The 27,657-nt window shown below is 43.8% G+C and overlaps 1 protein-coding gene across 2 annotated transcripts in view; it reads left to right on the forward strand.

The window, feature by feature from the left end:
* Positions 1 to 13,612: 13,612 nt before the first annotated feature.
* Positions 13,613 to 27,657, forward strand: part of LOC140133733 (thioredoxin-like) — a 36,307-nt gene continuing 22,262 nt past the window's right edge. The window contains exons 1-4 of one of the 2 annotated variants that reach the window (XM_072154302.1): positions 13,691 to 13,864; positions 17,539 to 17,643; positions 25,475 to 25,534; positions 26,364 to 26,429. In XM_072154302.1, coding sequence (XP_072010403.1) covers positions 13,841 to 13,864; positions 17,539 to 17,643; positions 25,475 to 25,534; positions 26,364 to 26,429 — 255 coding nt within the window. In that variant the 5' untranslated portion in view covers positions 13,691 to 13,840. Of the gene's footprint in view, positions 13,865 to 17,538; positions 17,644 to 25,474; positions 25,535 to 26,363; positions 26,430 to 27,657 lie in introns of both variants that reach the window. The other variant, XM_072154317.1, reaches the window with a different exon arrangement.

Raw genomic sequence — 27,657 nt, forward strand, 5'->3', positions numbered from 1 at the left:
CGGAAAATTGCTCATCAGCAACCGGACAAGTGGTTTGTGACTGTGGGAAGGGTCCAGAAAACAGTTCCTCAGAGTAAGCCGGTTCAAATGGCAAATTTTGCTGGGAGGGGGCAGACTGGGGGGGAGGAGGCTGAGGTGCAGGAGCTGGAGGAGTGCCGATTTCGGTGACATGGGTGGACTGCGTGGAAGACTGACTGGTGGACAAATTGCTCGAAGCATTGTCGGCAATCCACGACATCACCTGTTCGCACTGTTCTGGCCTCAACAGTGCTCTACCACGAGTCCCAGTAACTTCAGACATGAACCTAGGGAGTGTAGCTCTGCGGCGTTCCCCTGCTCCCTCATAAGCAGGTGGTGTCTCACCCCGCCCAGGACCACGGCCTCTGACCCCTGCAGTAGTTGGACGCCCACGTCCCCGCCCTCGTCCTCTACCCCTAGCCCTCGGGTTAAACATTTTGAAAATGAGAGTTATAACTTTAATTTTTTTTTTAACTTTTTTTTGTGTTTTTTTTTTGTGTGTTTTTTAGTTTTTAAAACCAAACGATGCTATCCTATTGCTATGGCTATTTTCTAGCCAAGTATGAAAGCACACTGCTATGCCAGATGAGATGACACTGAGTTATTAAAAAAATAAACGTAAAATAAAAAGAAACTGGCAGACTGTGCCTAATTGAAATCAAACCCCTAATAAATTTTCCCACTTTGGTGTTTGAGGTGGATATGTGTGTCACTAAGAGCTAAACACAACGGTAGCAAGTCCCCCTGCTAATTCCTCACAATATGGTACTAGCTGCACTACTAGTGCCAGCAAGCCCAGCCACAAGCAAATAAAAAAAAAAAGTATAACGTTATTGTAGCCCTAAGAAGGGCTGTTGGGTTGTTGTAGAATCACTCCTGCCTAACAGTAAGCTAATAGAACACCCTAACGCTTTCCCTGACCAGCAGCAGCTCTCTCCCTAGCGGCATCCAGACAGAGAATGATCCGAGCAGCGCGGGCAGCGGCTAGTCTATCCCAGGGTCACCTGATCTGGCCAGCCAACCACTGCTATCGACGTGTAAGGGTACCACGTCATGCTGGGTGGAGTGCAGAGTCTCCTGGCTTGTGATTGGCTCTGTTTCTGGCCGCCAAAAAGCAAAACGGCGGGAGCTGCCATTTTCTCGAGCGGGCGAAATACTCGTCCGAGCAACGAGCAGTTACGAGTACGCTAATGCTCGATCGAGCATCAAGCTCGGACGAGTATGTTCGCTCATCTCTAAATGCTACCATTTTGAGGATTGTACAGCCTTTTGATCGCATTTTATTTCATTTTTGATATTTTTCAAAATGGCAAAAAAAAGATTTTGGGTGTGTGTGTATGTTTTTTTTTTACTATTTTTCAGACCCCCTAGGGTACTTTCAACTTCTACAGTATGTTCAGGGCCGGCACAGTAGATGCAGAGATTTTCCTGTCTACGTCTGGAGCGTTCTTGGGGTGTCAGCTGGGTTTCACCCACATGCAAGGGCTTTTCGGTAGCAGACGGCAGAGGTGATTTCTGGAAAGCCGGTGCCAGACATGATAAACTTCGGACTCTGGGTTGTGATAGTTCAACCCGCTGTTCTTCCTTGCGTTCAGAGAAGCAGATGTCTCTCTGAGTAGCCAAGGAAATTAGACCATTCAGGGTAGACGGCAGGTCGTGTGCAGACAGTGAAATATGGAATCTAGTCACACTGATTGGTAGTTTTTAGAATGAGTATAAGTTTATTTTGCAAACAAAACAGTGGTGTGACATTTCGGTCAATCTCTGACCTTCATAAGACACAGTTTGCAATGTGACAGGGCGCTTGGGGAAATGGCGGAGAACTGCTCTGTGTTGAAGAAGCGATCTGTGTTGAAGAAGCGCGTGCAGACAGGGCGTCTTTGATCAAGGCTGTTTCATTCCTGGAAAGTTCTGAAGCCAGAATACGGAATTGCACCGCATAGTCTCCCATGGAGGAGTACCCTTGACACAAGTTTAGAAGGGCAGTCTTAGCAGAAGATGCCCGGCCTGATTCCCTCGAGGCTGGTCCATAGTTCAGCGAAGAAAGCAGCAATGTCTGCTGTAACTCGGTGTCCCACGTCCCAGAGGGGTGTGGCCCAGGCCAGGGCTCTTCCAGAGAGAAGACTGTTCACAAAAGCCACTCTCGACTGTTCAGTTACGAACTGTTTAGGCATTAGTTTAATATGCAAGGAGCACTGGGTAATAAAGCCTCTGCACAACTTTGCATCCCCACCATATTTTGAAGGCATGTTGAGCCTCAGCCTAGGTTCTGTGGAAGGTAGACAAACCGAGCTAGCAGGTGAAACCACAGGAACTTGACGTGGCTGCTGGGAGGACAATATCCACGGTAGAATGGCGGTGGCTTCTCCCAGCTGCTGACTTTGTACGGCAATCTGCTGGGACTGCTGGGTCACGATGGCGGGGAGATCAGCCAGTACAGGTAGCGGAACCTCGGCGGGATCCATGGCCGGATCTTACTGTCAGGATTCGGGATCAGTGGATCCTCTAGACCAGTGATGGCGAACCTTTTAGCAGCCGAGTGCCCAAAACAAACCCCCCTTATTTATCGCAAGGTGCCAACCAAAAATTAGAGCAGTAACTTATTGCTCCCTGTTTTTCAACAACTTTCAATCATATTGGCCTCCTGAGGACAGCAACACAGTAGAAAGATGGAAAATTTGCATCATTGTAGCTTCTTTCCAGTGTCCCTCTGAACACAGAGAATCGTGGGGCAGCAGAAGGTCCTCCAAAGCCAACTTGTCCCCGTCTACTCAATCTTCCTCTTCCTACAGTCCCTAGAAACTAAGCAAGTATCAAAATTTGAAGGAAAAAGCAGCATCTTTTAAGTTGCTTGGAACTGCAGGAAGATTCATTGAGTCCGGTCTGGTGCGCTGGGATAATGGCCCGGGTGCCCACAGAAAGAGCTTGGAGTGCCGACAATGGCACCCGTGCTATAGGTTCGCCACCACTGCTCTAGACCACAGCGGTAGGTGGTACAAGCCAACATCTGGGACCGTAATCTAAGTGGCACCTGGTCTTCACCAGAGCCCACCGCAAAGCGGGAAGGACTTGCTGCGGCAGGGCACCCCCAGTTCGTTCCACAGGCTCGACTAGCCTGCGGTGGCAGCTGAGGTCAAGGTACCTTAGTAGGAGACAGTCTCGTGGTCAGGTTCAGGCTCAGGGTCAGGGCAGGCGGCAGAGATGCAAGGTCAGGTACAATGCGGGTTCAGCAACTGGAGGTCAAGGCAGATGGGAACACAGAAACGGGACAAAGGAACATAGGAGCACGGGAACTGGAATGCAGGAACACAGGAACGCAGGACACAGGAACTCAGGAGCAGGAACACATAGGAACGCAGGAAGACAGGAGCAGGAACACACAGGAAAGCAGGAACACACAGGAATGCAGGTATATTGCAGGGAAGCTCTCTCAGAGACACGAAGCACGAAGATCCGGCGGAGAATGCAGGAAGTAGCCAGCTTTTATAAAATTCCTGGAAATGGCCAGCACCAATTAGCGGTGTGCTGGCCCTTAAATCTTCAAGCACAGCCACACACGGGCCCTAGGTGGCGGGGACGCACGCGCCACACTGCTGAGTCCTGAGCAGGATTGTGGAGAGGTAAGGCAGTACGGGGAAATGACGGGGCCGTGGAGGTGCCGGGGAAAGGAAAGATGCACACGACCCGAGATGTGGGTCGCGGGGACAACCGTGACAGGTTTTACATTTCTGTACAAATGCCAAGGGGGAGGCTGCAGTGATGTTGTGACTTTTTACAATGTGCTTTTATGTCTAAGTGCTGTTAAAGTTCCTGCACAACTTTTTGACAGTGAAAATGTGTCGCAACTGTTTGCCGCAAAAAAATAAAAAGGAAAACAGATCATAAATATCCACATTTACTTAAATTTACCAATTTATTATGGATAGGAGATAGAAACAGTTGGTGATTGAGCTTTATAACTATTTACCCCAAGGAAGTCTCTAAAATGGAACTCTCTTAAGTTCAATACAACCCTTTACTCTCTGTTTAAGTTCCTTTAAAATAAATATCCAGAAATAAAGGCAAAATAAAACATTTGCTCTTTTATACACAGATTCTACAAAAACCATCCTCGAAAAAGAGATGAAGCACTTCTCAGCATGTAATGCATAAATCTCAAATGGGTTTTCCAAGTTTGTGATATGCATGACTTATCTATGGGATGGGCAGGAAACCCTTTCCACATTATGTAACAACAAAATATGAAGAATCAAGTACACAGGAAGTTCCACTATAAATATAATAAGTTGCAACATGTATGAAAGAATCATTAAAAGACAAACCATTCACTCAAGCTGGCAGAACGGGTTTTCTTAAATACAGCTTTTATACATACCGGTACATGTTACAGTGAATGGCTGGAATACATTCATTAACTTCCTTAGTGCTAGGTTCAAGGTGGGATAAAGGCTTAGTATTAACATTTATTGAATGGCAGTTTATAGTCTTATCTAATATATAAAGCTGAGTTTGTGTATGTGTGTTTGTGTGTATGTCCGCTAAAGGGATCTGCACAATCGCGTTTACAATCACCAAATTTTGCACAGCCGCTCTCTGTGACTTAGGGGACGTCATAGACTAAGGATTGAGCCAAAATTTTCACCATGTGCTTTCCAAAATCCACTTATTAACCACCATATACACAGGGCCGGATCAAGGTTGGTGGGGGCCCCCATGGAATGTAGCCCAGACAGGGAACAGCAATCGCTACATATCACTCCCCAGTAATCGCTATATCCAGCTCCCCCAGCAATCACTGTATACAGCTCCCCCAGCAACCGCTGTATCCAGCTCCCCCAGCAACCGCTGTATCCGGCTCCCCCAGCAACCACTGTATCCAGTTCCCCCAGCAACCACTGTATCCAGTTCCCCCAGCAACCACTGTATACAGCTCCCCCAGCAATCACTGTATACAGCTCCCCAAGCAACCGCTATATACAGCTCCCCATATATACTGTCCCCCTATAACTATTTACAGTCCCCCTATAATAACTATGCACCCCTATAACTATATACAGTCCCCCTATAATAATTATACACCCCTATAATAACTGTATACAGTCCCCTTATAACTATATACACCCCCTATAATAACTATACATCCCTATAACTGTATACAGTACCCCTATAATAACTATACACCCCTATAACTATATACCCCTAAAATAACTGTATACAGTCCTCCTATAATAACTATACACCCCCTCTAATAACTATATACAGTCCCCTTATAACTATACACCCCCCTTTAACTATATATACCCCCTTTAACTATATAGAGTTCCCTATAATAACTATATACCCCCCTTTAACTATATACACCCCCTTTAACTATATACAGACCCACTATAATAACCAACTACATACAATCCCCCTATAACAACTATATACAACACCCTCCCCCCATAATAAATATATACAGACAATCCCCTATAATTAACTATATACAGTCATAGATAAAATAAAATTGTTCTCACCTTCCAGCGTTCCCCTGATGCGCGGCGTCATCATCTTCCTTCTCGGTGTAGAATGTAAACAAAGATGGCGGCACCCTGCTACAAGCGGCGCCGTCGTCGTGGCGCCATGATGTCACACGCTGAGACGTCACGCACTGCGCCGCTAGCGGCAGGGGGGCGCCATCTTTGCTTATATGCAATCGTCTATGGCAGAGCAGGGAACTTATTGTTCCCTCGCTCTGCCATAGATGAAAGTCAGCAACATCGGCGCGAATCGGCCAGGAAGCCCGAAGCCAAGTACGCTGTTGGCGATTCAGGCGGTCGCCCACATTTGGTGGGGGCCTCTTTAAGGGCTAAGTGGTATGATCTGGCTCTGCATATACAGGAGCCATTGTCTGCTGCTGCTGTGGCAGTTGGAAGCTGAGCTGTGATTGTTTGCTCTTCTGCCACAGGTCATTAATATGTGTGAGGTAAGATGGATAGGGATATAGAGATATGGGGACATTTTTTCAGAAATGTCTGAGGTAAAACTGTTTCAGTTGCCCATGGAACCCAATCAGAGATCCGCTGTCATTTTATAAACAGCTATATAAAAATGAAATTTGAGCTCTAATTGGTTGCCATGGCCAAGTATAGCAGTTCTGCTCTCAGATAAATCTCCCCATAGACAAAGTGACAGTCAGAGATAGTCACAGTCAGATATAGAGACAGTCACTGAAAGAGACAGTCAGTGACAGTCACTCAAAGAGACGGTCACAGACAGTCACTGAAGGAGACGGACAGAGACAGTGGAGGTCAGCGACAGAGACAGTTAGAGACAGAGAGACACAGAGAACGTCAGAGAGAGAGAGAGAGTCAAAGAGAGTGATATAGATACATATAAAATATTTTTTACTAACCCATTGTTATAGCTAAGAGCAGTTATTTCCTATCCCGGGCAGGATCTACAGCTAGTAAATATGTATAATTTAGGTGTTTAAGCTTTTAAAATAACAAGCTATGAAAAATTATGATGGAGTATGAACCTACTGTACATTTGAGGCATACACGTTTTCCATTAAAAAAAAAACTTATACCTAACCTCCACTTATGTCCAAGGAATATAGTGTAAGGAATATAGTACTGAAAGCCAGATCTACTATGTATCTGTTAGGAGCTGGTCTGAACACCAAGGAAACTAGTCAGCAATGGGAAGAGGTGAAGAAGAAGAAATTGCAATTAAGAGGTTTTTTTTTTGTATGTTTCGTAGAGAAAAACTTAATTGGGACAGGGACACATAATCAATGCTGAATTTCCAAAATTCATTCAAGATGCATTGAGATATATCTAATATATAAAGCTGAGTGTATGTATGTATGTATTATGTATGTATGTCCGCTAAAGGAATCTGCACCATCACCTTTACAATCACCAAGTTTTGCACAACCACTCTCTGTGACTAGTGGAACGTCAGAGACTAGGTTTTTCACCCCTCTTTAAAATCCACTTATTAACCACCATATACTGGAGCCATTGCCTGCTGCTGCTGTGGCAGTTAAAAGCTGAGCCAGATTGGTTGCTCTTCTGCCACAGGTGATTATTATGAGCTCTGAGAGTTAAGGAGAAACCACAATATAAAGTGTATGTGTAAATGACAATATCAAATTAGATGATATGTGTGTTTATTATTAGGAAAAAGTTCCTAATAAAAACTGTTACTGTACATATGAATATATATAAATAAATCAGAGACAAGAAGACACGTAACCAAGTCACAATGGCCAACTCTGTAGCCAAGTGGCTGACAGTACCAAAGTCACAGTTTTTATAGTAGTGTTTGTGACTTATCCCCTTCCTAATACTAACATTAAAAGTTATACAGTTACAGTAAAAGTAATTCAAGTAAAACATTTTAGTAAGAAATTCTGCTTGTAAAGACACAGACAGTAATGTGGCCCTTAGTTACACTGTTACTTTGCTATGGCAAATCGGTCTATGATTAAAGACAGGGCTCACTCTCCTCTCCTGTTTGTTACACAGCTGTGAATATTAACCCTTCCTGCTCTCTCCCTGGCTGTAGTATGCTATAAGCACTATATTAAAATAACAAGCTGAAAGTGAAGGGATTATTATTATTATTAATCCTCCTATTTAAGAGCTGTTTAACCAAACACAGGGAGATTAGATGTCAGCTCATGCAGCCTTCATAGACACACAATGTATAGGCTGGAATGCACAACTCTTTGGGAGGGAGTAGCTCATTTTTTTCACAAACTCAACAGAATTTGTTAATGAAATATATTAGAAAAATGTTCACAACATCCCACCAAACACAATATAAAAAAAAATTAAAAAAGTAATTATCTTAAATATGTTTAAAAGGTTCAAAAATGTATACTCCCCCAGCTCACTAATATACACAATAATGTTTCCACCAAAGTATTCATGTTTGTAGTTGCTGACTATCATATAGAATTTTTTTTTGTGCCGCACAATTTTATATATAGGAGCTACTGACAGCCTCAGACGGATCCAAAATATCCGACAGTAAAAAGTCATGTATAAAATAGCTGACCGGAGCTCGCATATTCCAACAGCGACTTTACTTTTGGGTATTCAACAAATCTCCAGATAATAATAGAATCTACATCAAATATATAATCAGGAAATCTTCTCCAAGAATAAGCCACCATTCAGATACAGGAACGCTATACTATACCTTTTTCCAGCCTCAAACATCATTCTTTTGGGCTTGCTAAATACAGTAGATTCACATAGACGTAACATAGCCTGTTTCATCAAGAATTCCAATATTTGTATTGTATTAAAAATGCCCTGAAACATATTTCTTCAATAAACAGTTTAAAAAAAATGCCCTGGAAGAAGTCACGGAAGCGAAACCCTGGGTCGGGCAGGGATGATTGGCGTCCTAGTGGTTTTTATATACGCATTTTAATATTTTAATTGTGAGTAGAATTCAATAATAATACAGGATATTATATCATATAATAAAGCACTGTTGAAAATTTATGCAAATCCGTCATAACCCTAAGTACTCATCATTACAAAGCAGTTCTTGTGATACTTATCAGCTCTCCACACATTAATGCTCATAGTTTTAATAGTCACCCTACTCAACTACAACCTATTTGCATAGTATGCCAGTTTCATTATTAGTTTCTATTCTTAATATAGATGTTCCACCACAGAACTTTGTCCTAAATAAACAAAATCTAGGGTTCATTTTTACTTCCAATTTCTGAAGCCAGAAGCAGAAGTGAAGCTAAATGTGAGAGCAACCATAAAGTAGAGCATACCTCCCAACCGTCCTGGTTTTAGCGTGACTGTCCCGTTTTTTGGGCTCTGTCACACTGCCACGGGCAGCTGGGAGAATGTCCCGGGCCCTGCCCACTTTTCACAGTTTGTCCCGCCTTCTCCAGACCCCATAGTTCAGAGTTGCAGAGCAGCCAAGGCATGGGGGCCAGGAGGAGGTGGGACCAGCCCCTGCTACCTCCTCACATGATGCCTCGCATGTCATGTGAGGAGGTAGCTCCGCCCCCGCTGGCCACGCCCCCTGCATGAGTCAGTCGGACTCCAGCAGGGAGAAGATGGAATGACTGCAGGGAACGAGGAGAGGTAAGAAACTGAGAGGACCGGGGGCCACAGGAAGAGGAGCCAGGAGGAGGATAGAGGATGGTGGGGGGGGGGGGCTGGAGGCTACAGGAGGAGGAGAGAGGACAAGGCAGGCTGGGGGGTTGGAGGCTACAGGAGGAGGACAGGGGGGGCTGGAGGCTACAGGAGGAGGACAGGGGGGGCTGGAGGCTACAGGAGGTGGACAGAGGGGGCTGAAGGCTACAGGAGTAGGACAGGGGGGGCTGGAGGCTACAGGAGGAGGACAGGGGGGCTGGAGGCTACAGGAGGAGGACAGGGGGGCTGGAGGCTACAGGAGGAGGCTGGGGCACAGGAGAATAGTGGAGGCGGATGCTGGAGGGCAGGAGGAGGCTGCTAGGCAATGTGAAGAGGCTGCAGGGGGCTGCTGGAAGACAGGAGGAGGCTGCTGGAGGACATGAGGAGGCTGCAGGAGGACAGGAGGAGGCTGCAGGAGGAGGCTACAGGAGGACAAGGCTGCGGGAGGACAGGAGGAGACTATGGGACAGGAGGAGGCTGCAGGAGGACAGGAGGAGGCTGCTGGGGGACAGGAGGAGGCTGCTGGGGGACAGGAGGAGGAGGGTGCGGGACAGGTGTAGGCTGGAAGACAGGTGGAGGCTGGGGACAGTAGGAGGATGCTGGTGGACAGGTGGAGGCTGGGGACAGGAGGAGGATGCTGGGGGAGGAGGCTGGAGGACAGGAGGATGCTTGAGGAGGCTGGGGGACAGAAGGAGGCTGGAGGACAGGAGGAGGATGCTGGAGCGGAAGGTCAGAGGACAGGAGGAGGCTGGGGACAGTAGGAGGAGGCTGGAAGACAGGTGGAGGCTGGGGACAGTAGGAGGATGCTGGTGGACAGGTGGAGGCTGGGGACAGGAGGAGGAGGCTGGGGGACAGGAGGAGGAGACTGAAGGACAGGAGGATGCTTGAGGAGGCTGGGGGACAGAAGAAGGCTAGAGGACAGGAGGAGGATGCTGGAGGGGGAGGTCGGTGGACAGGAGGATTCTGGAGGGGACTGTGGGACTGGAGGACAGGTGGAGGATGCTGAAGGAGGAGGCTACATTATGAGGAGGATAGAGAACAGGGACCACACCATGTGAGGAGGGGTGGGGGTAGGGGTACAGATAATATGTAAATTTGGGGAGATAAATAAAAGTGGAAAACCAAATGTAAAGGGAGGATAAAATTAAAGAGGGGTTTTATATGTTGCAGATTTGCATTAGGGCGTATTAAATGGGTCCATCGGGGTGGGGTGGGGGTGGGGTAAGAGGCATCGTACTATGTGGGGACCGTCAAGGTCGATATTATACTATGCTTGTGGGTGGGACAATGGGCATGGTTTAGAAAAAGGGGAGGGGCTTTTGTCCCTCTTTCTCTCGTCCAAAAGTTGGGAGGTATGATGTTACTCCTTTTTCATTCAATCCACTAGCTTTACATCTGTGACTGGATGCCTTTCTGGTTTCTGTCAGCTATTCTACCCAGATTTTATAAAATCCCATACATATATTATGGAAAATCTCTGTAGCAGAAACAAATTGCTACGGATCAAGAACTATCACAGGCAGGGCTGGATTATAGGGAGAGCTCCAGGGGCACACGGCCTGGGGCCGCCAACAGCAATGTCCAACATTACCCGGGAGTGATGCATAGCGGTGATACCACCATGCTGTATGTGAGCTTTCTTTAAAGCTACTATGCAAACAAGGCAGGCACTGCCACAATATTAAGTTTGTGCATCATCCCAAAGTCATATCAAAATTTAAAAAAATTACGCACACAAAGACCAAAAAGATAATGTAGAAATCTTAGTATAAGTCTTTAATAAATAACACAAAACCACAAAAAAGCACACCAAACATAAAAAACACTTAAAAGAATGCAAAATGATGTGCGTCCGGGAGGGGCAAGGAACAAGTACAAAGCAAAAAACCTCCCCAAACCTTATGTAAATGTAAAGCCTATCTATAGTGACAGAAAAGTGCCAAAAATGGGGCTGAATGGCATGTGACAAATGTAGCTAGAAGTATCATAGAATACCGGAATCGAGCTTAGAAACCAATATGGCAGGTGGACGGCGAGTAGAGGAACATACCTACCAGATTTTGCGCCCAGGGGCCTCCCCCTACCTTAATGCAGCCCTAATCACTAGGATAAATTTGGCCCATCTCCGGCAGTGCAGCAGCTAACTGCGGGTACACGGGTGGCAGACAAACGGGTGCTATTGTGCACATGCAGAGCTCCCCAGCAGCGTGCGGTGCACCAGCAGAGAGCTGCTGTGCTTGCACACAGGTCAGTTAATGCCTGAGTCAGGCTGGATCCGGGAGACGGGTGGGTAGAGGAAGGTCAGTATTGGCTACGGTGGGGGTGTGAAAAAGCCTTCGCCACCCGAAGCTGTCTCAGGCTACTCTGCTCCTCGAGTAGCCTTAGAAATGTATTTGCATATTGAAAAATTAAACTTTATTTCTGCAGCAGCTGCATCCCTGGATTAGTGAAAAACGGGATACAGCTGCTTCCCGGATAGAGAGTTTTTCCAAAAGTAGATTCCCCGTGGTAGAAGACTGTCGGTTCCTACCTTAGACTTACTTTTAGATGGTCTAAACTGTACACCAGAATTTTGGGAGTACGGACGATTTCCCACAAAGCACTTTCTTGAGTGTCCATGCTCATCACATGTAGGCCATGCCCCCTTAATCAGACAAGTTGGGAAAGTGCCAAAAATTGGTCAAAAAGCCTTGAAAACTGTGGTGCAAGGCATTTTAGACAGTGTTTTGCATTAAAGATAGCTGAGTCATCCTCCTACTCCATCTCATTGTAAGTCACATTAATCCAAGGATGTGTCACCCTCTAGTCCACACAAAACATTCAGCTCTGTGGCAATCCAGTCATGTACATTCCAGATTAATCCCCTTTAGGGTACATACCTCTGTGCGCTGTAGAGGAGGAAGTGACCCCTCCCCCCTCCATAGAGAAAAGTGGTGCACAGCCGCTCACACAGAGAAAGATAAAGCATGCTCTATCTTTTCCCCATGTATGGCGCTGATTGCACCACCGCCAGGCTGCCATTGCCGTCTATGGGGACATATATATACACCCCCTCAGACGGCCGTCTAAATGTACCCTTAGATGCCCCTTCTTACACACATTTAGGAAAATGTGAAACAAATCCCCCCTAAAGTTACAAGCCTCATAACTACCTAGAAAAATGACAGGAGGCTTAAAGGGCACCTACCACCACAAATCTACCTATAAAGGTAGATCGGGTGGTAGGTGAATCAATGGGACGTGAGGATAGCCCTTTTAAGGGCTAATCCTCACGTCCCCGCACTGTTTTATAAACTTTTATTACTTATATATGTTAATTTACTTATGCGGCTACCGGGGCGTGGAGTAGCCGCATCTGAGGTTACACGAGGCGGCTACTCCACGCCCCGGTAGCCACATTACCCCTCCTACTCACCATGTTCGGCCTGCGCAGCCCCGGCTTCAGAGCAGTGACCGCGCAGGCGCGGGCCTGCTGTTCTGCGCATGCGCAGACGGCAGGATCGGCGGACGAGGGCGCGCAGCTACGAGCAGCTGCGCGCCGAACATGGTGAGTAGGAGGGGTAATGTGGCTACCGGGGCGTGGAGTAGCCGCCTCGTATAACCTCAGATGCGGCTACTCCACGCCCCGGTAGCCGCATAAGTAAATTAACATATATAAGTAATAAAAGTTTATAAAACAGTGCGGGGATGTGAGGATTAGCCCTTAAAAGGGCTATCCTCACGTCCCATTGATTCACCTACCACCCGATCTACCTTTATAGGTAGATTTGTGGTGGTAGGTTTCCTTTAAAGGAAACCTACCACTTAAAAGTGGTAGTTCTAACCCACAAATACATGGCACCACCTCAGGGTGAGCTGGTGCCGGAGCATATTTTCATTAATGCAAGAAACCCCCGATTTTATACCTTATGGTACAACCCGCTTCGGCGCACCAGATTACGGCACCATGTGCGCGTCCATGCGTGCGGCTGATTTGGAAGTGCCGGAGACGTTGAGCTCTCGGGCACACGCACGCCTGCGCAACTTCTCACGGGGAAACAGGCTGGTGCCATGTATTTGTGGGTTAGAACTACCACTTATAAGTGGTAGGTTTCCTTTAAATACACAGCAACATAAAGCAGCCATTCGGTAAATGTTTAGTCACTTACTTCGGTGGTACAGTGATCTGAAAAGCAGAAGCTGTAAAACTTTAAAAACTGAGATTTTTCCCATATTTGTTACAATTTTTTTTTTTTTTTTCATAAAGTAAAACAGATCACCCAACTAAGGTGAATACAATGTGTCACAAGAAAACATATAGTACAAATGGTGGCTGGTGGGGAAGGTGAAACTATTTCTGTACTGTGGGTAATTTCCTCACAGCTCCTCAGTAGTGAGTAGCAGGATCTGCAGCCATGATGTTTTCTCACTCTCTACCTCCAGCTACACAGGGCGTGTTACTGGCAGCACAAGCCCCGGCCTGCCCCGCTATAACGCGCTAATGCCTGAGCTCCACAGTTATACTTGTACACACAGCTAGTAATGGAGACACATAGGACACTCCCAGGAATGTGAGACGTGTAATAACTGCAGCTGTCACATGAGGACTCCCATCCCCGCCCACACACTGCTCAGTATATGTAACTGCAGGTCACACAGAGAGAGAAGAGCAGCCTGGCATCATGGTGCAGTACGTGGAGACCGAGGTGAGTCCTGGCACATACTGTAAGCTCTGGAAATGGCTGCTCACTGCATGGAATACCTCAGCTAGTGTCTGCTGCTCCTGCTATGAGGCTGGGGTGGAACATCTCCTGATGTAACACAGTTCTATCTCCACCACTGAGGCCCACTACACATACACTGCAGCCTCATGTCATGGAGGAGCAGAACTAACTACTCAACACATTACTTGTACATGAGGCTCCAGAACAGAACAAATGATGTAGATGCTGCATCTGCTACCTAATGGAATGGCGGAAGGTAGAACGCGGATGTGAGCGTCGCCTCAGGCATGTTTACCTGTACAGACACAATATTGTATTGTAGGTAATGTGACTCAGCTGAAACACCTTATTTATTCTCCTGCAACGCTTTTTCCCAAACTTATGTAGAGGTAAAAATGATTTGCGACTCTTAATATGGCAGCGCTCCAGCATGAATAACTCTGCCATTGTGCTATGCCTCCTGTACACTGGACATGCAGTTATCTTCAGGCCGTGGAGTGATAAAATGGTCCAACATTTTCTTTAGCTGTCTGCTCTATTCCTGTTCTAAGGCTTTAGGCCTGGTATGAATAGTTGTTCCAAGGGCCACATTGTCGTAAGGGGCTGCAGCAGTAACCAGTACCCTAGATGCACCAACAACCACAGTACAGCAAAAAAATGCCACTGTACAGCAATAAAGTGATCATTGTAAAATTCCAGAGAATTGTCCGACCTTAGCCAAAAGATTTACGGTCAGATCCATGGGCAGCCAAAATTGTAAACATCAGGGCTGATGGAGAGAGGTTGGAATAATATCTGTGAAATTCAGTATTTTTGTTAATAACCATGAATTTTAGATTGTATTTGTTATCCTTATTATACTTAAGAATCTTGTCTTTGTGGGAATACCCCTTTAAGTTGAGGCGAATGTGTGATGTACTTTTAAGTACATGCTCAGTAGTGAAACTCCTCTTCTACAGATCGGAGGAATAAGGCACTGGGAAAGAATGTACACCTTTATCTCAGCACGGTTAGTGTTCCCTGGAATTCAGGACTATGGAGTCAGTTTGTGACCATTTTGGTGAAGTTGAAGTTTGGCTTACTGACTCCACAACCCTGGTTATCTGGCACACAAACAATGGATCTGCTCATGCACTGATGACAATAGAAAGACTGCGTGGGAAGCAAACACAGGCAGGAATAGGACCTGCTCTATCTACCCGGCTTGGGCAGTTGATCATGCACAAGGTTGTAGAATCCAGGGCCATGTGCATGAGGCCATAGAACTGAAAGGGGACGTGTGCTAGCTGTAGCAAAAGATAGTTTACTTCATAGGGATTGAAAGTCATAGTCTTGGTTGTAGTGTGTCTATATCCAGTATAATAAGACTTTAAGTGTCCACAACAATCTTGGGATGCACAATGTGTTGGTTCTGGTAAGCTGAGCCCCCATTTACTAGGTGATCTACTTTAGCAGTGGGACACCACAAGGATATTGTTCTTTCAGGGGTTGTTCAGTTGATAGCTACCCTTTTCTAAATCTGCTCAAACTCCCTATATCAATATGTGGCTCTGGCACAGTTATAGCACAGGTATCAGAGGTGCCAGTCAGAGTTCTCTCAGTGGGCACCAGGTTCTCCAGACATAATTTAAGGGATTCTCCTACAGTCCCAGGTAGCCCAGGATTTGTCACGTGCAGTGTTTATTTGAAAATGAAGCATCCTGATCTACCTGCAACTCCAGGGAGAGAGAGAGGGGTGTGGACAGGGTCAGATTATCATTGGAGCCATTGTATCTACTGCTATGGCCTTCACAGTTCTTCCTCTTCAGGGAGCTCCCAAAGCAAGTTCCAGTGGGAAACCCTTCCTTCTGTCAATGATATTGGTGTCCTTCGGACCTGTGAACCTGTTGTACAGGGAAGAGCAAGAAGATTGCAGCAAGTTACTGCTTGAATTAGTTTGTTGGCACTTTGCAATAAATAAGTGGTTTTAGGTTGCAGTTTGGGGTGCCGGTCCATAAAAGGTTCGCTTTCCCTGCTCTAAACCATACACTCACCGGCCACTTTATTAGGTACACCATGCTACTAACGGGTTGTACCCCCTTTTGCTTTCAGAACTGCCTCAATTCTTCGTGGCATAGATTCAACAAGGTGCTGAAAGCATTCCTCAGAGATTTTGGTCCATATTGACATGATGGCATCACACAGTTGCCACAGATTTGTCGGCTGCACATCCATGATGCGAATCTCCTGTTCCACCACATCCCAAAGATGCTCTATTGGATTGAGATCTGGTGACTGTGGAGGCCATTTGAGTACAGTGAACTCATTGTCATGTTCAAGAAACCAGTCTGAGATGATTCCAGCTTTATGACATGGCGCATTATCCTGCTGAAAGTAGCCATCAGATGTTGGGTACATTGTGGTCATAAAGGGATGGACATGGTCAGCAACAATACTCAGGTAGGCTGTGGCATTGCAACGATGCTCAATTGGTACCAAGGGGCCCAAAGAGTGCCAAGAAAATATTCCCCACACCATGACACCACCACCAACAGCCTGAACCGTTGATACAAGGCAGGATGGATCTATGCTTTCATGTTGTTGACGCCAAATTCTGACCTTACCATCCGAATGTCGCAGCAGAAATCAAGACTCATCAGACCAGGCAACGTTTTTCCAATCTTCTACTGTCCAATTTCGATGAGCTTGTGCAAATTGTAGCCTCAGTTTCCTGTTCTTAGCTGAAAGGAGTGGCACCCGGTGTGGTCTTCTGCTGCTGTAGCCCATCTGCCTCAAAGTTCGACGTACTGTGCGTTCAGAGATGCTCTTCTGCCTACCTTGGTTGTAACGGGTGGCGATTTGAGTCACCGTTGCCTTTCTATCAGCTCGAACCAGTCTGCCCATTCTCCACTGACCTCTGGCATCAATAAGGCATTTCCGCCCACAGAACTGACGCTCATTGGATGTTTTTTCTTTTTCGGACCATTCTCTGTAAACCCTAGAGATGGTTGTGTGTGAAAATCCCAGTAGATCAGCAGTTTCTGAAATACTCAGACCAGCCCTTCTGGCACCAACAACCATGCCACGTTCAAAGGCACTCAAATCACCTTTCTTCCCCATACTGATGCTCGGTTTGAACTGCAGGAGATTGTCTTGACCATGTCTACATGCCTAAATGCACTGAGTTGCCGCCATGTGATTAGCTGATTAGAAATTAAGTGTTAACGAGCAGTTGGACAGGTGTACCTAATAAAGTGGCCGGTGAGTGTATATTTTAACATCAAACCTGTATTTAAAGGGCTTGTCCAAAACTACAATTTTGTGTACAGGGTTTATATACACTTTCATTTAGCTTCTGAACATTCTACAAGTATCTGGCACCGAGATAAAGAGAGATGAGACAGATCCATGAGATGGCTTTGAAAGTTTAAAAAAAAAAAAAAATTATAAAAAAAGATGTACTCACCTTTCTCCATTCTCCCTTTCACTGCCTTCATTTTGTTCCAACTAAAAAATAAAATAAAAACATGAAATGTATATACTGCCAAACTTAATTTCTAAACATCTGGATGCAGTATTTTTGTTATGGTAAAACTGCAGGTAAATGCCGACAAATTTGTCTTGTGTCAAAAAAGCACAAATGATACGAATTTCTGATGTTCTATTTCTTTTAACAGGATGAATTTAGGGCAATTCTAGAAAGTGGTGGAGATAAACTCATAGTTGTGGATTTTACTGCAACGTGGTGTGGACCATGCCAGCGTATAGCTCCTTTCTATGAGGTACGTTGCAGAGGAATATATTTGAAAACCCATTGCACTATTAGGACTTTATGGGAGAATTCTGGCAAAGCTTTCTTTGGCCTCTTTCAGGGTTTAGTCAGTGAAAAACTGACATTTTTTTTTCATCAGTTTTCAGTCAGTTTGTTCAGTGTCAGTTTTTCACATGCTTTTTTTCTTTTGGTGTAAAGAAAAATTAAAATTGATCAGTAATAAAAAAAATTCATTGCACTTCGCATGCATTTTTGATGTATTCCCATAGTTCCATAATGCGTTTTTCACACGTGACTAGCAAAAGTAGAGCTTGCTGAGATTTTAACGTGCTTCAAAAAAAAAAAAAGTGCTTGTGTGCATGAAAAAAATGCAAGTGTGACAACACCCGTTCAATACAATGGGTCAGAGTGCAATGCAATTTCTGAACGTCGTATACTCGCGCAGAGCATGTGCGTGAAAAAAAGAAAGTGTGAAAGGGGCCTGACAAAAGTATACATTCCCTGTAAGACGTCTACTTGTTTATAGTGCAAAGTCCCTGGTAGTGGGTGCAGGAAAAATATAAAATATTTGGCTTTTTTGACCCATTCAATCTCAGGAAAGAACAGTATCTTCACTGTTAAAGATGACCTGTCGCCCTAAAAAAAAACTCCCTAGAAGCTGCTAACTAAAATAAGCAGCTCCCAGCCATGATTAGCAGTGTTGAATAGCTAGCTTTATCAGAACCTTTGGAAAAGCTAGTGAACTGGCGTATTCATGAGGGGGCGGTCAGAGGCGCTCCTCTGCTTCTTCCCCAGACTGCCCCTCCCACGCCATAGGCCGGTGGTGACTGCCAGGCTTCATGCGGCACTGCCTCCTCATACTACCCCCTCATGAATACGCTGGACCACTGTAAGCTGGTCCGGAGGGCTATGGCAGTGCAGTTTTCACTAGCTTTATTGGAAGGTTTTGATAAAGCTATCAGTTTAACACTGCTAATAATGGGGTAGCACTAGGAACTGCTTACTTTAGTACAGTTTAAAGGTGTTGTCTGGGATTAAAGTGTCTCTGGGACTGATAATCGTCTCTCCCAGTTTCTATTCAGCTACGAATGCACCAGTCACTGTCGCACTCTGTCCGTATACAGAGGCTAACAGAGATGTAGTGACCACAGCCTCCTGCCTGCTACAGAATTAGTTTCAGGCTGTGGTATTTTGCTGGCTGTGGTCAGAACGTCTCTGCCGGTCTCTGTACGCAAACAGGAATGGCAGTGATGGGCAGCGATGTGGCTGAGCGGGAGATTGGAGAGAGCCCCTTTAACAAACAAGGGGAAAAATTCCAAATGCGGTGAAATTGATGGAAAAACACATTTGCAACATATTGTGGGATTGGTTTTTACAGCTTTCCCTATGCACCCCTAACGACATGTCTCCTATAATCTTTGGGTGAGAATGATTACAGGGATACTAAATTTATATAGGTTTTATTGTTCTACATTTAGAAAAATTAAAACATTCCATACAAAAATTCTTCATTTTGCCATCTACTGGCACTAATAACTTTTTCATACATCGGTGTATGGAGCTGTGTGACATGTCAAGTTTTGCAAGATGAGCTGACATTTTCATTGCTACTGTTTTGAGGTCTGTATGTCTTTTAGATCACTTTTTATAAACATTTTTATATGTTGCAAAATAGCGAAAAAGTAGCGTTTTGGGCACTATTTTCCGTTAATGGGGTTTATTATCAGTTCTAGAGGAAAGGGGATGATTTGAATTTTTATTTTTTACTATTTTTCAGACCCCCTAGGGCAGCGATGGCGAACCTATGGCACGCGTGCCACAGGCGGCATGCATAGCCATTCATCTGGGCATGCACACCGTCGCCTGTCCTGCTAAACATATGTCTATGGAAGGACGAAACTAGACGCCGCTCCGTAGACATCATTCGGCTGGGGAGCACTGAATGTTATTGTGGCTCCCATAGAAACCAATGCGGCCGGGAGAAGAGAGCAGTATGATAAAACTGCTCCCACATCATAGGATTGGGCAGGAGCGTAAGGATCTTGCCCTTAGAGAGTGGGCCACAATGTGCTCTGTTCTACTTGCAGACAGCCGCAGGACCCCTGAGTACAGTAATGTAGTCAGGAAGGCACAGTCATTGCTCTGCCGTCCCCCCTGCTATAGCCAGGACTCATAGAGAGGGCTGGTCACCTGACCCGACCAGCCAATAGGAGAAGAGGGGCAGAGCACAGAGGGAAGAAGAATCACCAGAGCCAGGGCTGCAGTATAGAAAGGTAACAAGTGAAATACATAAAGTATAGGATCAGCTCATTCCCCCCTTCTCCACTGCTATCCTGTAAAGATCCCCCTGAAAAAGCTGCCTGTAAACAAGACAGATTGATAAACTACATCATGCAGCTATTTCATATCTATCATATATCTATCCGTCAATCTCTTATCGTTATATCACATCTACATTTGCATTTACAAACGCCCATTTCCAGTCAAATGGATACTTGTTAGCAGTCGCATCCAATGTTTGTTAGGAATCACATGCGTTTTGCTGGAAATGCATATGCGGTCGAACAAGAACCGACTCCTGGCATTTGCACTGCGTTTTTAAGTGCAGTGCATACACCACGTGTGAACGCACACTGAGACTGTCTGCCTATCAAACTATTCTGTATATCAGAGCACACGGCCCTGTGACTGCTGCTAATGGACAATTTATTATGGAGTGGAGGCTGCTGCTGTACTTAACCCCTTCACGCGCAGTGACTTAGCGCTCAGTGGCGGATATATCCGCCACGGCGCTTATGCCGGCTCGGCTCTGGATCAGAGCCGAACCGGCATCGGGAAACACGGGGTGCCGGCTGTAACTAATAGCCGGCACCCCAGTGTAACACCCGCGATCGGAGTTGTCTCCGATCGCGGGTGCTTAACCCGTTAAATGCCGCGGTCAGCGCGACCGCGGCATCTAACATGCATCTGGGGGATCTTTCCCCCACGATCGGCCCCCCCGAACCGTTTTCGGGGGGTGCCGATCGTTGCTATAGCAACTCTGGGGTCCGATCTGGACCCCAGAGTTACTTGCAAGAATTGCCGGTAAGATGGCGTCTGTGACGTCATCTTACTGGCACAGTGCCAGCCTATGCAAGTGTATAGGCTGACACTGATAATACTCTGCAATAAGTCAGTATTGCAGAATATTATCATGAAGAAGCAATCAGATGATTGCTTGTTCATGTCCCATGGTATAAAAGTGAAAAAGTTAAAAAAAAGTTATTCAATAAAAAAATAAAGTCATAAATCACTAAAAATGCCCCAAACCCCCAAAACATATAAAGAGACATATAACTAAAAAAAAAGTCTAAATCATAACACAAACCCCACATATATAGTATCACCGCGTCCGTAACAACCCGTAGAATAAAAGTAAATCATTATTGAACCCCCACGATAAACGCCGTAAAAAAAAACTGTTATAAACCCTCCAAAAATTATGATTTTTACCTTTTCAATCCCACAAAAAATGCTATAAAATGCGATCAAAAAACCATATGTACTCAGACATGATACTGGTGCAAAGTACTACATGTCCCGCAAAAAACAAGCCATCAACCAGCTCCGTAGCCAAAAAAGTAACAATGTTATGCCACTTGGAAGACTGCAATACATAAATGATAGATTTTTCCCCACATTAGGGTTTTGTTTGACAAATTTAGTAAAACGTTAGAAAATATATTCATGTCTGGTATCCCCGTAATCGTATCGACCCATAGAATAAAGATAACATGATTATTAGTCTATACGGTGAACACCAAAAAAAAAAAGAGTAAAAAATCCAGTACAGAATTGATGCTTTTCTACTCCTGCCCTCAAAAAAAGTTCCTAAATTTTCAACAATAGGTGATACCAACCCCAAAATGGTAACAATGGAAAAAGCATCTCGTCCCGCAAAAAAAATGCCGTCAAATGGCCCCAATAACGAAAAAGCGAAAATTTTATAGCCTTCAAAAGGGGCCAATGAGGAAACTAAAATCCTGGCAGCTGCAGCGCCCTCCTTCCCTTCTGCGCCTCACTGTGCGCCCATAAAACAAGTCACAGCCACATGTGGGGGGTCTTTGTACTCAGGAGAAATTGCAGAACAAATTGTATGGTGGGTTTTCTCTTTTTATATTTTGGAAATGTGTAAATTTTAGGGCTAAATGAACGTATAAGGGAACAATATGACCATTCTAAATTTCACCTCCATTTTGATTCAATTACTATGAAGATCTCAAGGGGTTAACAATCTTCGTAAAAGCTGTTTCTGATAGCTTGAGGGGTGCAGATTTGAAAATGGGTTGGTTATATAGGGGTTTTGATGCTAAATATGTAAAATTTCATTCAAAACTGTATTTATCCCCAAAATAGTCAATTCTGAAAATCCGGAAAAGCGATATTCTATTTGTAAGCTGCGTGACATCAAAATAAATTATCCAGACATATCAGAAATTATGAAAATGTAAAGTAGACAAATGGGAAATGTTATTCAGCAACTTCTTTAGGTGGTAAATCTATCTGCCTGAAAACGCAATGATTTAGAATTTCGAAACTGGCAAATTTTTCAAAAAATGTATCATATTTTCTTAGGTTTTGCGTTTATTTACAAAAAAAATCAGCCAAAATTTACCACTAAAATGAAGTACAACATGTGGGGAAAAAAGCAATCTCAGAATCGCTTTGATAAGTAACAGTGTTCAAAAGTTATAACCATATAAAGCGAAGCAAGTCAGAATCCAAAAAATCGGGCTGAGCCTTAAGCTACAAAATTGCTCCGTCCTTAAGGGGTTAATAAGAGTGTTTCTAGACAGTATATTAATAAGAGAGGCTCCTGCTGGACACTAAGTATAAGGTGTATGAGTATGGTGCTGTAGGTATATGTATGTGTAACATATATGTGTATTTATATTGTATAATGTGACAGGGGAGGGGCGATGGCGAGATTTTGGGTACAGTATATGGGGGCCCCGATCTGGAGTTTGCATCGGGGCCCACTGGTGTCTTGTTACGCCACTGGTATTGGGGTAACAGATGGGGGTCAGCAGACCCCTATATGTGACATATGAAATAGCTATAAATAAAATACATCAATAGAATTGCCCCATTTTAATATCTATAATGCTGGTTATCAGCTGCAGGTGTACTTGAGCTTTGCCTCCAATCCTTCCCCTGAACAGTATACAACAGTTTTAGGTGAGCAGAGGACAGCAGCAGTAAAGGAATTATTTATAGCTGAATGAGATTGCTTATGCAGCATGTGAATGGAGTACTGCTCTCTCCATTCAGATGAATGGGGCAGTCACATAAATTTCTGACAAGTGAATGTACTATAGAGAAGTTGGTTAGCACATTCCAACAGATGAGAGAATGACATGTCAGGCTTAACAAGCACTGGCCCTTAATGGGTTTCCAAGGTTCTTGGTACACATGAGTGATGAAAAGAACAAGACTCTTCCAAAGGTCCACTTATATCTGTATAAAACATGACTGTGTGGGTGTCTTAGATGACTTTCTACATGAATATATTATATTTCTCATTCATTCTATCCACTGATTACCCATAAGAACAATGTTTGGGAATCAATTTCTTGTTAATCAGTTGTTGTACTAGTGTAGTTGAATAGGGTGTTCTAAAATATCTTTAACAAATTACAAATATTTAATATTTAGCTGAACATAGGGGGAAAAGCATTTAGATACTACAAAAAAGAAAAGGAAACATTTCTTGAGAGGCACTTTCGACCTAGTCCAAAAAAAACATGCTAAAGTTTTTGATATAAGAAGACACAGGGCTCAAGACTTGTATGGAATCAGGTGGTTCTCTAACTCGGCAGTAGACAGTCCAATTTTCAAACAACGAAATAGAAGAATCGAAGTTGGCACTCACCATTTCCTAAAAGCAGTCTTTATTTCAAGCACAAGCGTTTTTTTGCGGGAGGGAAGGAATACAGCAGGAGCCAACGGTCCGTTTCACTCTATCTAACCACTTATTCCTGCCTAGCTGGTCGGCCTTCTCACATGAAATTAAATTGAGTGCAACATGTAAAACAAAGAGTTTCATTGGCCGCGTACTATGGAGGGCAGGTAACAGAAATTAACTCTCATGATGACATATACACACGAAGCACACACAATGGTGAAATATAATATGTTAAAGAGGAACTGTCAACTCTAAAAACTGCACTAGGAGCTGCTTACTAAGCAGCTCCAAGTGCTACAGCATATGCCGCAGTGTTAGCGCAGCTAGCGTTATCGGAAACCTCAGATAACGCTAACAAACACCGCAGTGCTGTACAAGTGAAACCGTCAGACTGCGCTGTATTCATGAAGGGGCGGTCGGAGGCGATGCCTTTCCCCTGGACCGCCCTCCTACTCCATAGGCCAGCGGTGACTGCCAAGCTTCGCACGAAAGTCACCGCCCCTAATAATCCCACCTCCTCATGAATATGCCTGACCTTACCGCGAGTTCCAGCGTTTTCAATTGTACAGCGCTGCAGTGCTTGTTAGCGTTATCTGAGGTTTCAGATAACGTTAGCAATGTAACACTGTGGCATATGCGGTAGCACTAGGAGCTGCTTAATTTAGTAAGCAGCTCCTAGTGCAGTTTTAGAGGTGACAGTTTTTAGAGGTTAAATATACAAACTTGATATGCACATACATATTATAACTTCTGAAATGCAAAAACTTCAACAAGAAGAGATCAGCATAAGAATGAAAACAAACGACATTCAAAATATTGAGAAGGCATGTTCTCTAGATGGATGTGAGCAGATGGCATATAAGGATTATTTTATGGATAATAAAAATACCAATTTAGTTCTGTAATAAAAGTTTAGTTACAAAAAGACCCCCATCACGTTTTTATCGGGCATGCCGAATGGTCCCATGGCATTAGTTTTCATTATCCAGGATTATTAGCTTATCAGTAAGATTCATTGTATCATCTTTATGTGGACGATGTGTTCATCGTATGGTCGGGTACAAAAGATGAATTCTTGCAAATGGACCGTCTCCTCCAGTGGGCTCCTGCTGTATTCCTTCCCTCCCTCAACAAACGCTTTTAATGTACTTGAAATAAAGACTGCTTTTATGAAATGGTGAGTGCCAACTTTTGTTTTTTGTTTTTATTTTGTTGTTTGAGTATTTAGATTATAAATTTCAACCAACAAAAGGGATCTGTGATGTAGGTGGATGTAGCAGATTTATCTGTTGAACAAGAAAATTCTCAGTTAATTGGTTTGTATCGCATGCAGGGTTCACAGTTGATTTTCATCCAATTATAACTGTATGTTTGGTGTAGAGGGGTCTTCAGCCATATGTGTGTATTCAGAAGTTTCCATAATTCTGATGTCCAGCTGATTTTATTATTTTAACCGTATTTATTTATGACTTGAAGAGGAGATTGAGGAATCATCACTGCTGTTATCTTCTAAATCATTTTTACGCCTTCCTGTTCCTTCCTCTTGTAGACAGCTTAGGCTTGCCCCCCAGATTCGCCCCCAAGTGCGCATCAAGTAGCTTCCCCCTTTAGAGAGCGGGTGCATCACTAGATCATATAACAAGGGTCTAGAGCTACAGCTGACGCATCAGATTAAAGTGATGTGCATTCGCCATTCTGCAACTTGGGACAGAGTTCTAGTAGTGCAGGGAATGGGTGACATCGGTACAGAATGATCTAGTGATTGCATCACGTGAAGCACATCCTTACACATCCGTGTAATAAACTTAACTCTACTGGGTCTTAGGTTCAGCCTTGTAAGAAGAGGAAGAAGTGCATACAATGCTACCACTTTAACCATTTGTGTTTTGTTTTTCAGTCTCTTGCTGCTAAATACCCCGGAATTCTCTTGTACAAAGTTGATGTGGATGAGGCAGCTGTAAGTTACTGCAATACATATTTTTTTACATTCTGCATAAACACAGTATTTTCATGGATTTTTCACTGCACCTACAGTCCTTTGTGTTTCCACGTCCACCTTTAAATTATGCCACCTTCTACATTATCATGATGGTGTTTACACAGTCTGCGATGCAAGTTATAATATGTCCTTTGCCAGTGGATATTGCCCGCTGTTGTGCTGCAGGGAAGAAGGCTTGAAGCGCTGAAACGTACATTGGGGCAGCAAAACAGCTAGCAATATCCATTGCTAAAGGAGATTTGCTAAAGTGTTGCTAACTGTGTAAGCACTTTGTTACTATAAAGCAGACTAGTGTATCCTTTTATTGTGCCTCTCATTTGTCTTCCTTATAAACACACTTTATGGAACGCCATTAGTAGTGCTCATTGTGTTGGGATAAATTTATCCTTCTTCAATTTGTATTTAGATGTTATCATTGCATTATCAATAATTATTAATTTATTTATTTTTTTCGGTATGTGCCCCTTTCTTTTGTGTTATTAGATGGTCATGCTCACTGCATTAAATATTACTATTTCACCCGGCTAGCTATATTTGGTTGTGTTATTGATTTTGGACAGTTTAAGGTACTTTAACCCTTGTTGACTATTATGTGTAATGGATGGATTTACAGAAGACTGGATTCATATTTCATTTGTTAAGCACAATAATTGGGGGAAATTTACCTTCAGTCTTCTTACAATAACACTTAATAGAATTCTTAGTAAATGATCTGCTATTCTGTTTCCTAATATAATCCATCATTGATTTGTTCTCTGTATGTGAGTCATTCTTTCATGTTTTGCAGGAAATATCTGCTCAATGTGGTATAAGGGCCATGCCAACGTTTCAATTTTACAAGTGTGGAAAAAAGGTATGTGAAGATGTACTTAACACTTTAACCCTTCACCACTGTCAGTCTTAAGCCAGTGTATCACAGTTGCCATATTGGGGCAGGATCCCTAGGAGCTCTCGCATGTCTCCTTGTTAGGGCCACTGCGATGCTTAGGTGTGCTTTGAAGCAGGGGCACCTTAGCATGAGAAGCACAAGCACTTCCTTTCCATACTACTTCTATCCATGCACTCTGCCCCTGCCCTCTTGCTTCAAGGATGCAGCAGCGTCCTTTGGGGCAGAAAGCCCAAAACTCTGCTTTATTCTAATGTCAGACTACAGCACAAAACATAACCCAAAGATTCCACCTGTATACAGACTAACTACAGAAAGTACTGGCTGCAGTTACGCAGAAAGTTTACTTTAACCCCAAAATGAAACATAAAGGATGAAAAGTATGTAATCTAGTAAATTACTTTATTAACAAAAAACATAAAGTTTTTAGAATAAAGAAATATTTTGTTATATTTTTATTGTTTAACTATGTGAAAATATATATATATAATTTTTTTTTTAATTATTTTTTATTATTTTTTCTATTCCTCACACATTATTAAGAAACAAAAAGCTTCATACATTGGGTATTGGGTAATAATTTTGTGGAATGATACTTTCCATAAAATTTTTACATCCTCTATGTCTACTTGGGTAAAACTTTAGTCACATAAACTAATATCTGCTTTATAAGGAAAATCTACCATCATGATAAACCTGGGATACCACTCATATATCCAGACACTGTGACTGTGGTAATATTCTTATATTTGTTATCTATGGCCTTCTTCACTCTCAAATCCTTCTCAAAATTATTGTAATGAGCCTGAAAGGCACTGGGGCCTGAAAATTTACAAGTTTTTACATTTTTCTGGAGCACTTCACCCCTCCCATTGTGTGAGATTATATCAGGCATTGGGATGGGGAGGGAAGTACTGGGGGAAATGGTCTAAAAGTTTTTGAAGCAAGAGCACTCAGGTACTCTGGTAACACTCCACCCCAGCCCTTCAGGTTCAGTAGCATTTTTTGAAAAGTTGATATTACAAGGAAGGAGGCCATGGATAACAAATATAAGAAGATCAGTCACAGTGCCTGGATCTATGAGTAAGTGTTCCTGGTTTATTATGCTTAATTTTGATGGTAGATTTCCTTTTAAGACAATCCCCCCCCCCCCCCTCCTTGTCAGAGAAAGGGTTTGAAAATATCTAACGATAGC

The sequence above is a fragment of the Engystomops pustulosus genome, chromosome 1, assembly GCF_040894005.1.
Source record: "Engystomops pustulosus chromosome 1, aEngPut4.maternal, whole genome shotgun sequence".
Lineage (NCBI taxonomy): Eukaryota > Metazoa > Chordata > Amphibia > Anura > Leptodactylidae > Engystomops > Engystomops pustulosus.